At 37.5% G+C, this 16627-nt stretch overlaps 1 protein-coding gene across 2 annotated transcripts in view; it reads left to right on the plus strand.

Moving 5' to 3' along the window:
• LOC148079695 (leucine-rich repeat transmembrane neuronal protein 4) overlaps nucleotides 1–16627 on the plus strand; it is an 86810-nt gene that overhangs the window by 9503 nt on the left and 60680 nt on the right. The window contains exon 2 of one of the 2 annotated variants that reach the window (XM_087791364.1): nucleotides 22–1583. In XM_087791364.1, coding sequence (XP_087647490.1) covers nucleotides 22–1583 — 1562 coding nt within the window. Of the gene's footprint in view, nucleotides 1–21; nucleotides 1662–16627 lie in introns of those variants that run through there. The other variant, XM_087791365.1, reaches the window with a different exon arrangement.

Below are 16627 nucleotides of genomic sequence, written 5' to 3' on the forward strand. Positions count from 1 at the left end.
TCCTTGTCTCTCCCTCTTTAGGCTCTGCTCTGCAGCGTCGCTGGCTACTAGTCCAACTCCTGATGCAGGTGTGGCTGGCCGCGAGCCCATCGCTGAGTGAGCGCCCATGCCCAAAAAGCTGTCGATGTGATGGGAAAATTGTGTACTGCGAATCAAGCGCCTTCAGAGATGTACCCAAGAACCTTTCCGGAGGATGCGAGGGTTTGTCTTTGCGCTACAATAGCCTCATGAGTCTTCGTGCGGGACAGTTTGTTGGACTGAATCACCTCATTTGGCTATATTTGGACCATAATTACATTGCGACTGTGGATGCGGTGGCCTTCCAAGGGGTTCGCAGATTGAAAGAGCTCATTTTGAGTTCAAACAAGATCACATCGCTCCACAACACCACTTTTCACCCTGTACCTAATTTGCGAAACCTGGATCTTTCGTACAACAAACTTGAAGCCCTGCAGCCGGGACAATTCCAAGGTCTACGGAAGCTTCTGAGTCTTCATGTTCGCTCAAACTCTTTAAAAAACCTCCCGGTACGTCTTTTCCAAGATTGCAGAAATATTGAATTCCTGGACCTGGGCTACAACCGTTTACGAAGCATTAACCGAAATGCTTTCACGGGCCTGGTGAAGCTCACTGAGTTGCATCTGGAGCATAACCAATTCTCAAAAATAAATTTCTCCCACTTCCCTCGCCTCTATAATCTCCGGTCACTGTATCTGCAATGGAATCGAATTCGCTCAATGAGTCAGGGCTTAACCTGGTCCTGGGTCTCGATTCAGAAGTTGGATTTGTCTGGAAATGATCTGACGGAATTGGATGCGGTGGTATACCAAAACTTGCCCAACCTTCTGACCCTCAATCTGGATTCCAACAAGTTAACCAATGTCACCCAGGAGGTTGTGGATGCCTGGGTCTCTTTAACAATGATTAGTTTGGCTGGGAATGTATGGGACTGTAGCCCGGCAATCTGTCCCCTGATAGTGTGGTTGAGGAACTTTAAAGGTGCTAAGGAGACAACCATGATCTGTGCCTCTCCAAAGAAAGCCCAAGGTGAAAAAGTGTTGGATGCCGTTGATGCTTTCGGTGTTTGTCAATCAAACACTGGGACATCCTTGACAGCTAGTTTTCGTCCAACCTCATACAGCGTCCCAGGACAGTATGACCTACGCCCGTCAATGCAAACCTCACCTGCTGGATCTGAAAAGAGAGGAGATGGCACCATCAAAGGTCCTACGATGCCAAGTGTTACCCAATCTGTTGCGGTTCCACCAGAGCAGGAAATGGAACCCGTGTCATTTCATAAAATTGTGGCCGGAAGTGTCGCTCTCTTTTTGTCCGTTGCCATGATTCTCCTGGTGATCTACGTGTCCTGGAAGCGTTACCCCAGCAGTGTCAAGCAGCTGCAGGAGAATTCAGCTGCAGCTCGCAAGCGGCGTAAGAAGTCCAGAGAGACGGAACGCACTCTGAGTTCTCCCCTACAGGAGTACTATGTGGACTACAAACCCACCAATTCAGAGGCCATGGATGTGCTTGTGAATGGGACTGGACCGTGCACCTATACCATCTCAGGCTCCCGAGAATGCGAGGTATGATCCACACCACCGCCACTTCTAAACAAAACTCTGTAAACAGCAAAGCCAAAGAGAGGTAATTATGAACGGTGCTTTGACAGCAAAACATCTTTGTAGAGATTTGCAAAAACCTTTTTTACTTTAGTGGAGGGATAGTCATATAACCATTCATAACATTTTAGAAAAACATGGATCTTTTATTTGGACAAACTCTTACAGTACAAAGGAACCATAGATTTTCAAGCCTGTCCTTGAGGAATTTAATAACTTTTAACTTTTAACTTTTACTAACAGATCCGTTTTTAAAACAGCAAAGAACACTATTGTGGGAATACAATCCTCTTTCTTCAGCCCCTCCGCAGGTATACATTTGCGTGGCGGACATGCTGTAGAATATTTCAGCTTTAATTCAGTTCATTCCCTTGACATTATTTTGCATCCAACTTGTGTTGACTAGCGAGTCGAGCTATTTGTTCATGTAAAATGCTGCCAGTGTTCCACTTGTTGGTGGAGCCTCTGTATATTTTCACATTAGCGGCCCACTCACAAGTCGGTCTGGCCGACAGATTCTCTGTGGGTATTTTTCTGTGGAGAGGATCATGTTGGATTCTATGTAGTGATGACTGAAAATGCAGCACTTGAAAGGGAAAGAGGAAGAAAAGTCATTGATCCGCTGTATTATGGTTGATATATTTTAGTGACCCATGCCCTTGCTGAAGCCAGGTAAATCTGTGGTGTAAAATATTCTCAGGCACCTGAGGCACCCACAGTAATTTGACAATCTATAGCCATGTTTTCAAACTCAGTCAGGGGCTTGTTTTGTATCAGTTTAACTGATATTTTTTTTACAGTATTAATACAGTACTTATAACCATTTGAAAACTAGATACCATACTCTATATCCTATGCTGAGTAAAACCTTTTGGCAAGGAACACCGTTTATGTATATGTAGTGTATCTACTGAATGTACCTTAAGTGTAATTGAAATACTGAAAATTGTAATGTTGCTTTTTACTGGTAGCTGTTGTTCCATTGAGAATTAAGAAGATTTTAATGAACAATTAACAGGTTTTGTTATTCCCTTAATATGGCTTTTACTACTTTTACTCATGTGGCTTGCTCAAGCTCTATTGAGCAAGAGAAAGAAAAAAAAACAACAGAAAACTTGACTTAGTAAAAGGATTCAATGTAATACATTTTTATTTGAGTGTTTTGACAAGTTTATAGTGCCTCTTGATTGGCAGCTTCATAAAGCATAGAAACCGTACTTCATTTCTAAGCTAGTGGCAGCCGCCAATGACCTTTCAACTCTCGTGAACACCAGAAAATAAAATAGTTTGAGGTATCCCTTGTGTTGTGCCAGGATGAACAACCTCCACCACAGCATAGGTATTTCTGGGATACCACAAACACATTTGTTTTCAGACCTTTGGGTAACCTTGACCCAGAAACAACACAAGGGATACCACGAACACATTTGTTTTCAGACCTTTGGGTCACCTTGACCCAGAGATAACACAAGGGTTAAAAAATAAGACACTGCTTTACAAAGCTTCATCATCCCATTTCTAGTCATCCACAACATGTATTAGTGATTATTTTACAATCGTCAATGTCTAAGAAAACTCAGTTATGCATGTGATGTATTAAAGTACACAGTGATCTAGTAATTAAGACACTGCGAAAATGTGGTTACTTGCCAAGGAAATTTTTCCGTGAGCCAAAAAACATTTCATAGACTTGTGAAATATGCTCGGTAAGCTCTTTGCTTTCCCAATTTGTCACAAAAACGGGACGGAATCGCTTAAACCCTAAGAAGTTGCGGATTCAATCCAGGCTCCGGGTATAATTGCGTCATTGGTCGATTTCTCCTGATGGTTAGCTGGGGTGATGGGTCACAGACTACTGCCACCAGTGTGGGATTATGTGTGTGAAAAGGTAGAAATCATAGTAAGTGGCATTAGAGAAAAGTGCTGGATGCATGAATGTAAATGTCTGCGTTTGATGGAGTCCACTGAATCCTTCAAGAAGCATCTTAAGACCTATTTATTTGTGCAGGCTTTTTCGTTATTATCTTGAGTCTGCTGTGTTTGTCACTGTGTTTTTTTTTTTAACTGTGTATTTTTCTGTTGTCGAAGCACTTTGGGACCCTGGTCTGTGAAAGGCGCTTTACAAATTTAAAATTACTTACTTACGTACTTACATAATAACGAAAAATACATGAAAACAGATTTCTTAGAGTATATTCCAAAATAAGTTTAAGTTTACTTTAATATTAATCAGTGCTAAAACTGTTTGCAGCCTTGTCATTTCATTTCAGAATTAACAGTTTTTCCAATAATTTACCAAATTATAGCAGTTGCATTTATCTAGGTGTGTGATCATTAATGTCAACATTTTTTAATTTATTCAGCAAAAAGTAAAATAATAATACTCTAAGGATCAACTTGGATAAAATGCATGAGGGTGGATAAAGTGATGGTTACACTATTCTTAACACAAATAGGATTGATCATTTGTAGTTATCTAGATAAACCATTTACCAACATGTTCTTTAGCAATATCTTGCTTTTTCCTTCTTTTCCTCCATTTTGTTCCTAAAGATAATCATGGAAAAGCATTCCTCCTGCCTTTATCTGCCCCTCGTCTAATCCTTAAACACTGTTGAGGGGAGAAGCTATCAGTCTGCACTCTGCCCAGTCCTTAGTTCATCTTAGCAGTCCACCCGATCTTGTTTCAACATTCTCTTTTACCAACGTGGACATAAATCACTCGGTAGAATCAACCGCCGCATTCTTGCCACCTTAAATGCTCATTCTTCTTCTCCCGCTTGGGGCCGCAACCTGTCTTGCTCATTGTCTTTTTTTCTCCAACTTCATATTATTCTCTTGACATGACGGTCGTCGTCAGCCGAAGGTTGTTCTTTGAGACTAGTGCTTATTGTCGCATGAATAGGCCCTTTTGTCAGCCATTAAAAGATCCGTCATTCCATTTAACCAATTTCAAAAGATGAACATTGTGTTGAGAAAATGTAGTCAAAGTTTTATCAATTCATTTACATTTTGAAATCAAAATGAGCTGTAATTACTGTATACTATTTAGTAACTGTGTTCTACAATCATCGTTGGATGTCTTTGCATATTCATTCTCTATTTGGTGACATTCTGGGACTTCTTTTCTGAGAAGTTTATTCCACAACATGGCAGCTCTTTGCTGCAGCATCATTTATTTTCGGTTTAAAAATAAACATCCTTGTTATTGTTTGTTTTTTTCTGCAGAGTCTGCATCCTTAAACTGTTTTGACCTTTGCTAATAACAATCATTCATCTTATATGTCATTGTCATTCATCTTTTACTGGAAACAGAATCACAATCACACATCCATGACACTGCATGCTAAGGTGACAATTATCCAGACAGCTTTCCCTTAGTAACTTGACCTTTAAAGAACAGAGAGACCCATATGAGCTGAACAGCTTTATTCTACCTGGTTTATTATTTATAATCATTTTACATCAATGTCAAACTCTTGTGAACCGACATGCAAACTCATAATTTAATCAACTTTAAAAATAGTTGATTCAAAGCTGAAACAGCAGTGATTCCCACCACAAATCATCAGGTTTCCTGTGAAAAAAAAATCATATTTCCCCTGATAGATACTCTTGGAGTCAATATTCATGGCGTGGATTCTGACTGCATTTGATATTTTTTATGTGCCACAAATGCCTCCAAACTGGAAACCTTTGATACCAGATAGTTTAGATAAAAAAAATAGGTTAAAAGGTAGGTAGGTAAATAGGTTGAGGTAGGTAGGTTAATGCAGGATACCTGGATATGAATGTAATCAAAGGGTTCAAAAGGTACAGCTAGCATTAGGAAAATATTTTTTAGTATTTTAATTGATTAATACATGACAATAAATAACAGAAAAACTATTTTCCACAGCTCAATACAACACAGCTGACAAATATTCCTGTTGTTTTCAAGAACAAGTTTAAAACAAAAACATTGTAAATTCGCATTAACTTTAGGACTATATTAAAAAAAAAAAAAATCACTTGGTTAAAAGGTCAAAAGTACCTGTACCTACATTTTATTAATCTCCCATTTATTGATTTGAATTGTGTTAGGGATTGTGTGGATGGATGATTTAAGTCTAATTACATTTCTTGCTTTAGGTTAAACAGTCCGGGACAAAGATTTTCCTAATCTCTACATATTCTTTTGAATTGTTTTAGAAATGATGTCTATGAATGATTGACGTCTACCTAGTTTTCTTAGATACTTAATGAAAGTTAGTTTTTGATCAAAATAAAAACGTTAAACTATCTTAATGTACTTTGATAAATTGTAACTACATGCAAAATAACCTCTCCGTGTCCTGCTTTTAAATTTTGATCAACTGTAAATCTTTTTATTTATTGGTCGCAGATTCCATTTATTATAGAATTTTGAGGCTAAATTGTGACCCATTTACTTCTGTGATGTATTAAAGGTGCACTGTTGTGCTTAATCACAATGTTATATTTAACTCTCAGCGCTGCTTGTATTGCAATTCTTGGTAGTTAATTCACGTTGTCGTTCTATATCGGGGTTTAACAAATGATTTACCACTGTACTCTTTAACTATGTCAGTGGATATTCAGGGTTTATTGCCAATACCTGCTGGGCTTGGTGGTGGACTGAGGGAAATGTTTTATGAAGAGGACGTTTGACCCCAACACAAGAACTTTGTTTGAGCTTAAACATACTTCAATCTCACAGGAATGTACCTCTGCAGTGATAAGCTCATCCTGCTAGTGATTAATCCCTTAAAAAATAGGTTGTTTAAGGAAGTGGAAAAATACTGCAATAAAAAAGAATCCCTCTCTCTCTGTTTTTCCACTCAAAGTAATAACGTCGGGTGACTAATCAAATGAAAAAGAGACGTACAACAAACACAGCGAGGGCAGCCAAGGTCGAGCAAGTTATCTGTTAGTCAGCAGGGAGGCAGAACTGCTCAATGTTGTGTTAGTCGTCAATTAGCCATGAGGGAGACTTCAAACATGTTCTGATCTGCAAGTGAACAACCCTCTTATCCCTAATCCTTTATGTTTCATGCTCTGGTACTATGCTGCTGTTTCCTGCGTCTTGTTTGATCCATGCTTAATGAGGGTGTTAGACCGCCAATACAGCAATTAGATCACCTGGAACAGGTTTCTTTCTCTTTTCTCTCGGATTCTCACAGTGCTTCCCGAATGCATCTTTAATGATCTGCATGTTGTGTCGAATGCTGTTTTTTATATCTTACATCACTACCTCAGTGCAGCATTCTAGTGCACAATTAATCTGATATATATATATATATATATATATATATATATATATATATATATATATAAAACCTCATCATTAAATACAGTGTGCTAACCAATGTATGGGGATTTGTAAAGAATAAACATACTTTAGTAGAGAATACTAGAAACAGAATAAGATTTATGATCGTTGGGTTACAAATGTATGGGCCACTTGTTGCTTGTCACATGATATGATATGAGATGTTATGAGTGCATGTTGAAATATGGACTCAATCTTAGAACAATGTCAGCTGGTCAAGGAACAAAGACCATCACTTTAGAAAACAACATGTAGAAATCTACCAAATTACATGTGACTAGAGCTGTCAAAAGTATTTATACTATAACGTTATATTCAGATACGATACTCATTTTCAAAAGTAGCATTTGTTTTTTACTATCGTTGTTAGACTATCGTCTTTACACTTTCGTCAATGCTTTTTTTTTTTTAAATGATAAATACTAAATGTGTTGATTGTAACATTTAATAACGGGTTATTTTTGCATTTTTCTTTTAAATAGAAAATACTTACTTAATCACTTTTTAACTTACAGGTCTTTTTTGTATCCGTGTGGTATCGAAACAACCCTAACTGTGACATAGCACCAAAAAAAAAATCAACACATAACGGACTAATAATATAAATCAAATTCAGGTTGTAGACTGTCTCAGGTTGATCCTCAATCATTGTCATTTCTGACCCCTGCTCTGAATGAATATAAATTCACCATTTAATTTTCAGTTGATACAATACAAAGTTAAATTGATTCGGAAAGTCCCCTCCAGCTATTAAGAGCGCTCATTATTCTCTTGAGGCAATATAGATTTCATGATCCATCCGGTTAATTCCAATTGCATTTGAATGACGAAAAATATAAATAATAAAAATCAAAATACCATATGTTGTTTTGCATGAACAAACAAATGTCATAGGCATTCAGAGAAATGCCTATTGTGTTAACTCATAACTATTGAAGTAGGTTTTTTTTTTATACCTTTTTGTTCTTGTCCCAACTGGAGTGTTTCAGAAAACAGAATGGTTCGATTACAAGATCATTTTAGATCCTAGATCGAAATCTTCCCTGTTTACATCACATAAAACGATTGTTTTCTATTCAGATGTCAATGTTAATCTCTCAAAGATTTAATCTGATATGACCTTTTCTGACAGCCTCGTCACAACAGACGAAAAAATAACCTCAAGTGTAGAAGAATAAACCCTTCGTTCAGCTGCAACCGTAACTTCACCACTAACATAGCAATGTCACCTAAAGAGTAGAAGTATAACAATATTGTCAAAGCGTTCACTCCAGACTCCTGCTTTTTCTGTTCAAGTCCAGCTGATGTTCTTATAACAGAAAGACGTTGTACAATGTGGGCTAAACATATGCATGGATTCAACAATAGGTATTCAGACCTCTCGATGTGATTCAGTGTTATCATTTTCATTCAGATCAGTCATTTATTCATATTTTAAAATCAGCTAGCGTCTCAGCGAGGCCTGGGCTCTTCATCTGATCGGAATACTGACGTCGGTTTGTTGCTGCTCTATGGTCAATCAAAGGGAATAAAAATCCCATCCGTGTTTTCACTTTCTGACTCTTTTGATCACCTTTTCGAATCAACCGAGATCATCTTTCCACTTGACATGATATTACATCAACATTTTGAGAGTTCAAAACGAATGAAAGTCTGATTCTCAATCTGTTGTTTCTTTGAAAATGGGAGAGTCTCTAGGAACCCTTCAGAAAGACATTGCTGTATGTCTGGACCTGAAGTAATCACCCGCAGAGCGATAAAAGACACTTTGGAAGGTGACGTAGGTGCTTTCACTGGCACCAAGGGCTAAGTGTTCTGGCTGATCAGCACATTACTGCGTTAATTCAGATACAGAGGAGAGAAAGCAAACATGGTTATCCTCACTTTCAGAGAGGAGGACACTTGAGTTTGTTGAGGTCAATTTAACAAATTGATTTTCAGAAACTCCAAATGAGATTAACTTCAATCTTGTTCAATCACTTTTTTTTTTCTTTTTTTTTATATAATCTCATGGAATAGAATATACACTAACCATGGTCGTCTAAATTATGTAAATCTCACTCCCTTTCCGAGATAAGAAGAAGTTGGTGTGTTGGCCGCGATAATGTTCCATCCATTGTTCAGGTAAATCGGCCTTCAAGCAAAGAGGCAGTTTGTGAGGGTGAGGGAACACAAAGACAAGTAAGCAAGTGAGCCCTGCAGGATATGGCAGGGATTCTTTGGACAAGACGGACAGTTACAGAGCCAGAGAGAAGAGGCTTTGGTCCAGAAGGGAAAGCTAGATTGGCAGGCGTCGGTGCACAAAGACACCCAGGTATTTCACTTTTCACATGCTGTCTATCTTCCTGAGTGATAACGGCCATCTCTGATAATATTCATGAGTCATTTCTCAGCAGAAGGATTTGTTCACAGAAAATATGTGGGATTAAGGTCCCATCTGAAAGGGCAACTAAAGTGTCTCCTAAATTGATCTTGGACCAATATTGAACTGTAGTTACTGTTTGTAAAAAACTCTTTTAATTGACATATTTACATTAGAAAATGTGCTTAAGCCCCACCTGCTGAAAAAAAAGAACCTTGTTTACCATAACCACACCCACTCTCCTGTGATTGGTCAAGCATGGAGGTTTGTCACACAGCGTAATCAGTCCCGGGAGTCTCCACCTCCGAGAGACTCGTCGTATAAACAAAGCGGGGCCTGATGACAGCTGGCTGGAGGGGGGAGTGAAGAAATTGTGTCAAAATGGAATCCACTCTCGTAACCTCTCTTTTGCTTAGATTTCAGACAGCGCAGAACTTTATAAAGTAATAAGTTAAAAACATGGTCATGATGAGAGATTTACTGCATCTCGAAAAGGAAGACTTCAACATTTCAAACATGCGAGTGAGTCCGGAGAGATGGTTTTTAAGGTAAGTTTACCTTTAAAGACCAACAATCAATATATTATTATTATAAGCTTTGGAACGATCTTCCTCTCTCTTTGCGCTTGATGGAGTCTACTGACTCCTTTAAGAAACACCTGAAGACGTTTCTATTTGTTCAGGCTTTTCCTTGAATTTCTCAAACTCCTGTGTTGTTCTCAGTATTATCTTAATCTTTAAAGTATGTAATTTTTTGAGTATTGTTTTGATTGTCTAAGCACTTTGTGACCCTGGTCTCGAAAAGCGCTATATAAATAAATATTACTTACTTACTTACTATTATTTGTTATTATTTGTTAATAATTTAAATGAACAAATAAATTCAACTTTAAAATTCACCTGGAGAAAAATATCTGGTAATGAAGGATTAAAGAAGGACAAAATACCAAATTCTCCATTTATAATGAATTATTTTTTAATCCACTATTTTTAAACAGAAATAAAGAGCTTGGACGAATTCATTAACGGTTATTTATGCAAGAAATGCTGCCTTGATATCAGCAAATCTGACTACATCTCACAGCTGTTTACAAAAAAAGTAAAACGCAGCAGAAAAAAAACTATATAAAAATAAAAGAAATTCTGTGTTGGGAAATCAATAATATTGCACATTTCCCAATTTATGTTCATGCTGATTAACTAAAACATGCTCCAATAAACAATTATCTATTGTATTTTATTAATCCACGAGCTATAAATAAAAACAGTGAAGCTTTAAAAGCAAATGGGAATCTCAACCATGAGTCTTGCCATGGGATCAAATCCTGATGCTTCCCTTAATGTTGTGAGCTCAGATGAAGGACTGTTGGTGCGGAATAGACTGATGTTGTAAATCTAATGAAATATCTCCGCCGGCTTTCTAGTCTGTTCTTCCTCTTGCATGTAGGTGCCTGCTATTGTACAAAGTGTGCTTCATCTTATGGCTTCGGTTTATTCTCCGAGGCTTTCTTCCTTTTGGTTTTGAAGCCCTTTCCCCCCCCCCCGTCTGTGTCAAGCACATCTATTTTTTATTTTATTTTTTTTGTTAATTAAGTGTCTCTGTCAACCTCGGCCCACTCTGTGGCCCCCGTGCATCAACCCCGGAGCCTGCTAGCCGTCTCCCACTTCTACACCGTCTTTTGATTGATCACTTCTGCTGCACTTTGGTATTCTGGTCCCACCAAGCTGCCAAGGAACATTTACCAACACACGTCCTGAGAATCAAGTCCAAATCTGTAATGGTTCCGGATGTCCTCGCTAAAATAACGTGAGAAAAAAAGAAAAAAAAAACCTGGCAGATAACAAGAACAAGAGGTTATCATACACGAGGCGCTAATCAATCCTCGGGCGCGCTTGAGCGAAGATATATACGTTCAAATTGGCGAAGCTCGCTCTATCTTGCTGATTGATGGTTCCATGAATGACATAACCTCTCCCCGTTCCGTCATTTGCCGCTCACGTTCCAAAATTAATTACAGATAATCATCACGTGAAATAAAACCAGGGCAGTTAAACCGTCTTGAGATGCATTAAGCTCCGTCCGTATGCTTCGGCACTCACTATAAGCCCACACACGTCATCATCATCATCATCATTGCTGTGGAAGTGTTCTGGTGTTCTCTCATTATTCTACACGTCATTGGCCTGCATGTCAGAAAAGATCAAACGACTTCTTTTCTGGATTCGCTGTCAATCATTTTTTTTCTTCTTGGAAATATCGAAGGAAATCTATGTTGAATAAATGGGTTATAAGTACTGTGGTATTAAAGTAGAAAAAAAAAATCCTGGCATCGGAGTTGAACCCTTAACCCAGATTATATTTAGCACCACACTCTTCAATTATAAATATCTGTAGCTCAATTCATGTCTTGTCAGACTCCATGTCGCACAGATTTCTGAATGACCATCCACTGAAATGGTAGCTCTTGTTTTCCCTGACCTAGAGCCACGTTCCTGTAGATAATGAATCTCTATTTTGGAATATAATCGTGGCCGTTGTGTTCACGCGAAGATGCTGCTTTGCATACAGCTTTCACAAACGACTGCAATTCAGATTTACTTATGTTGAGGATGGGCTGATCTGGCAACATTTTCATGAGTGCACTCCCCAAGGATGGCGGTTTGTTCAAGGAAATATGCAACGGGATCCATAAAATGATTCCACCGTGCCGGTGAACAGAATGCAAGATCATCAGTCAGTGACGAGAGTGCAGAAGAACAGGGATGAGGGCCAAGATCGGAACAAGTCGTCCCAATGAAGGACAAAGAAACGGGGCAAGGAGAAACTTTTCAGACGGCCTCTTTATTAGAGTAGAGTTGATGAAAGGATATATTTCAAGAATAAAACAGGTCGAAATGAGGAAAGGAAGGACTTCCAAAGTGAACATATTTTTTACCATTAGATAATTATTAAGCACAAATATAAAAAAATATGTTAAGGGATGTTTTTTTTCAATTGTTTTTTCCAGACTGAACTTCAGTTGTGAAGTTGTTGGGGTTTTTTTTCAAAGGGAACATTTTAATTTTTTTATTCACCATTATTAAAATAAAATGTCTTTTTTAAAGTAAATTAAAAAAAAATGTAGCCATGTTATCATTGGTCGAATTAAATTATCATTGTATTCTGGGAAACAAAGGCCAAGAAGTTATTTGACGATATATGGTTATATCCATGCAAGTTTATTTATTTTAAAATATTTAACAATAATAACATGAGCGACAATAAAATAGCAGATTTAGGTATTTCAAGTGTAATTTATTTGACAGTATAAACTGGCAAGTATTTTCTTAATTATAACTTTATTTCTACATGATTTTTATTCATTCCTCATCACTTTTTCCTCACATAACTCCTCCTACTACATCCATCAACTGTTTAGATCCAATTTTCTTTGGCTGATTTCAATCTGTTTTAAGCTGGAAACATCACAACCACTCCGCTTCCGATAAAAACCATTAAGGATCCGTCCGTCCAAATGGATTAGCTCGCTTAAAGCATTCATCAAACAATTGGACGTGGCGATAGAAGATATACCTAATAACATGGACATTAAAATTGGGCTGCGATCCAAATGATCACAATTAAGATAAAAGGATGATGGTAAAGTTGAACTATTGATACTTCAACCTTCAGAGTATTGATCTTGAAAGGTTTCAAACAAAGAAACAGTTGAGTATATTTTACCTCAATATTCTACACATTATACAAATGAAAAACATATTATATTTTCTTTATTTATTGTATTTTGGTGAAACATAATTAATGCATATTCATGGTTAGTATTCAACCAATTATTAGGATCCTCATTACTTTTTGTGCTGTTTTTTACTTGCGTTTGTCATCTTTTTTTTTATTATTGTTTATTTCTTTGTAAATAAGAACCCAATATAGTTTTTGTTTATTTTGTGCTGCATTTTCCTGTTTTCTACTCATATATTTGTCATAGTATAGTCATATATACACACATATATATATCCTTTTTTTTATTATTCTTATTTTTAATTTTTTTGTAATAAAAACCTTAATAAGATTGAGAAAAGATGGTTATTACTTTTTGGTGCTGTATTTTCCTGTTGTCTCCTTTTTTTGTCTACTCTAATTTTTACATTTTTTAAATGTTTTGGTAAATAAGAACCTGCTACTTTTTAACCAAAATTAATGGATGAAATTCATTTATTTTCACATGCAAGCATAACAAAACAAGTCATAACAAATTTATTTTAATTATGAATGAATTACTTTGCCAGTTAATTCAACATCATCCAATTTTCTTCTCATTTTCCTGCAAATAGACAGTTGAAATTCAATTAAAAAAGTACATGTTTTTAAAGACAGTTTCTGTACTTTTGATCAGTTAATACTTTGGAAAATTAATGAACATATTCACAAATATTCAAGCAATTAAAAAAAAAGAGATTTTTACATTAGAACCAACGACTCAACGGTGGCTGGGAATCAGAGGATACACATTCCATTGAATCAAAGTGAAGTCTGTGGAACAATACATGGGCAGACGTCTGGGAGTTTGTCCGCGGCTGGTTCTGGCACAGAGCTTCGTGGGAGTATAAGAGGCAGACAGGCACGAAGCCTAATTAATCCAGGCTTTCTTAATTAGTGTCCCTCTCCCGTCCATGACACACTTGCCAATCCTCTGATGCTTACACTTCCTCCTCTGCTTTCCTCCAATATGTTTTTCTCTCTCCCTCTCTCCCTTTCCCTGGCTCCGTCAATCCCTCCATCTTTCCAGCCTTGACCAAATAGCTACAATCTGTTTCTGGGCGATAACAAGCTGTAGTGAAATACAGCTCAAGCAACTAGTCTATGCCGTTCGCTTGTGTTGACAAGAAAGGGCAAAAACAAAAGCCCAGCTGTGGGCACCAGAGATGGCCTAAACCACATTGTCCTTAGAGATACTAATGGTGTAGGTGGCTACAGCTGCTGGATGGCATGTCGCCCTAAGCGGTGCACATCCCGTTTGAAGATTACATTCTGCTCACAGCTTGAAAGTCTCCTACATGAGTCGACGGCGAGCTGTCCAGCCACATGTCCAACCCTTCCTCCGTTTACCATACCGACGGTGTGTGTAGCCAAGGCTTGTCCAGACACACAATACAAAAAATAGTATCGTTGTAATCGAGACTAAACAGTGGATTTATAACACCCTTCCCAAAAAGTTATCAGTGTTTCTTCTTGGAAGTTGTATAGCTAAAATGCATCATAAATATTCAATGAATTGTCTTTTAATATCTTCAATGAAACTCAATTGTTCTGTTTTTGCATCTTTGTCCAAGGTGTCCCCTTTCCCCTTTTCACCATCTTGTTCTGACCAGAAATATTTTCTATCTTATCTGTTGCTTTGATCCACTTTGTTTATACATTTGTGCGAACATCCTGAACTCTGACTCATCTCACTCTTCTTTTTGTACCAGAGCTTTTATCTCTGCACTATTCATTATGTATACATACTACACCTGCTTGAAGAATACTTCACAGTTACTTATTCTCTAAATAAGGGGTCTCAAACTCAAATTTAAGTTTGTTGCTCCGCCTGAACTCATTAAAGATCTCACAGGCGGCAAATGGTTTGCCATCCCTGCTCTCAATGATCATCATTAAATCATCAACAGTCGTTTTAGGGTTCACTATTATCGTCTCTCGGCTTTGTCCTTCATATTAAAAGAGCAGGTATTTCCAGTACAGGAATAAGAAGAGTTATAGTGCGGGGGGGATAAAGGAAGGCTTTGGTTGTAGTGGTTGGCAGATGAAGCTTCGTGAAGCAGTGTCATTATTTTCAGAGCTCACTAGATGTCACTCTCTGCTCTATAATCTTTGCCTAGAACCGTTCTTCTATTCAAACATTACATCATTTTAAATACAATTTTAACAATGTTTCATGAAGCTTCGTCGCTCCACCTCTAATACAGTTTATCCCGTGTAAATGAATGAAGATTGATTTGAAAGTGTGTGTAAAATATGGTCTCTTTAAACATTTAGATTCATCATGGGCATAATAAAGACAGATCCAAAGTTGTCTGTAAATTAATTGACTCAACTGAAAACCTATAAAAAAGTATGTAAGAAAAGCAATAAGGAACTCTTTTCAATCCTTTTTTTTTATTATGAAGTTAAAGTCAAGAAGATGAACCGCATCATAAAACACAATTAGCTTTTAAATCCTCAAAATGTTGCTCTGTGCCTATAGAAAGTGTCAGTTTTCTTCCTAATGTATTCCATGACCAGGAGCTTCCGACAAAGTTACGACAAATATTCAGCCATAGCGTCGTTACACATCTGTAGTTTGCAAAACAACCTGCTCAAACTTTAGGGTTTCAGACTCTTATAGTTTATGTCCAAACAGACGCCACAGATACCCGGTTGTCTTTCTATGTCCAAAAGTTTTTCTTGTATTTTAGTTATTTGCCAGCATTGCTGTCACCTCTCAAGGAAGCTTTTATTTTTGGAAGTGGAATTCATCCCGGGTCTGTTTCACTGTGGCCTATTTCCCTAGGTTTTTTTTTCCTTCCCTCCACTGTTTCTTAATTTCTATGGCTTTCTCTGTCCTCAGGCCACTTTGGCATGATTTGCATGTCCCACTTTTTGGTGCAGGGTAGGATTAATACCCACAAGAAGACATTTGAGCCGTAAACACTTCCGCTGGTTTTCAATAAATCATTCACTTTCTAAAATAAAATGCTGAGTGGACTGTCCAGGCTAAACCCCCCCCCCCCCCCACCCCCTTGACCCTATAATCACATACTTTTGAAAGGGTAAATGAATTCATTCAGTGTTGGAATTGATTTGTTAATGGTGGATCTCTTCCCTCAGACAGTGTATCACTGACAATAGCAGGGATCTAGATAACATAAGGACTGCTGACAGTGCAATCATGGATGGTTACCGACTTTTCTTTTTTCATTTTATGAGGAAGTACAGAGCCATTATCCTTAAGAAGATATGCTTGAATTAAGTGCAGCATAATTTCACTCAGGGGCTAAAAGACTCCATCATAGGAAATATTTTCAAAATGCACATTTCGCTTCGGTGGAGAGACATGAAACTGATCACAGTCCAGCAAATGTGATTTTGGAGTGGTCTGGAGACGACAGCATACATAGACAGATAATTAAGAGAGATTTTTTTTAATAAGATATCCGGACAAGATTAAGAACAAGAATAATTCATGAGGAATCTTCAGCTCATCACTTGCAATATAATCATTAGATAAATATATTATACTGAAGCAATTCAAGTCTTCTTTTGATCAAAGAATAATACCAT

Source organism: Callionymus lyra, chromosome 5 (assembly GCF_982586985.1).
Source record: "Callionymus lyra chromosome 5, fCalLyr1.hap1.1, whole genome shotgun sequence".
Classification (NCBI taxonomy): Eukaryota; Metazoa; Chordata; class Actinopteri; order Syngnathiformes; family Callionymidae; genus Callionymus; species Callionymus lyra.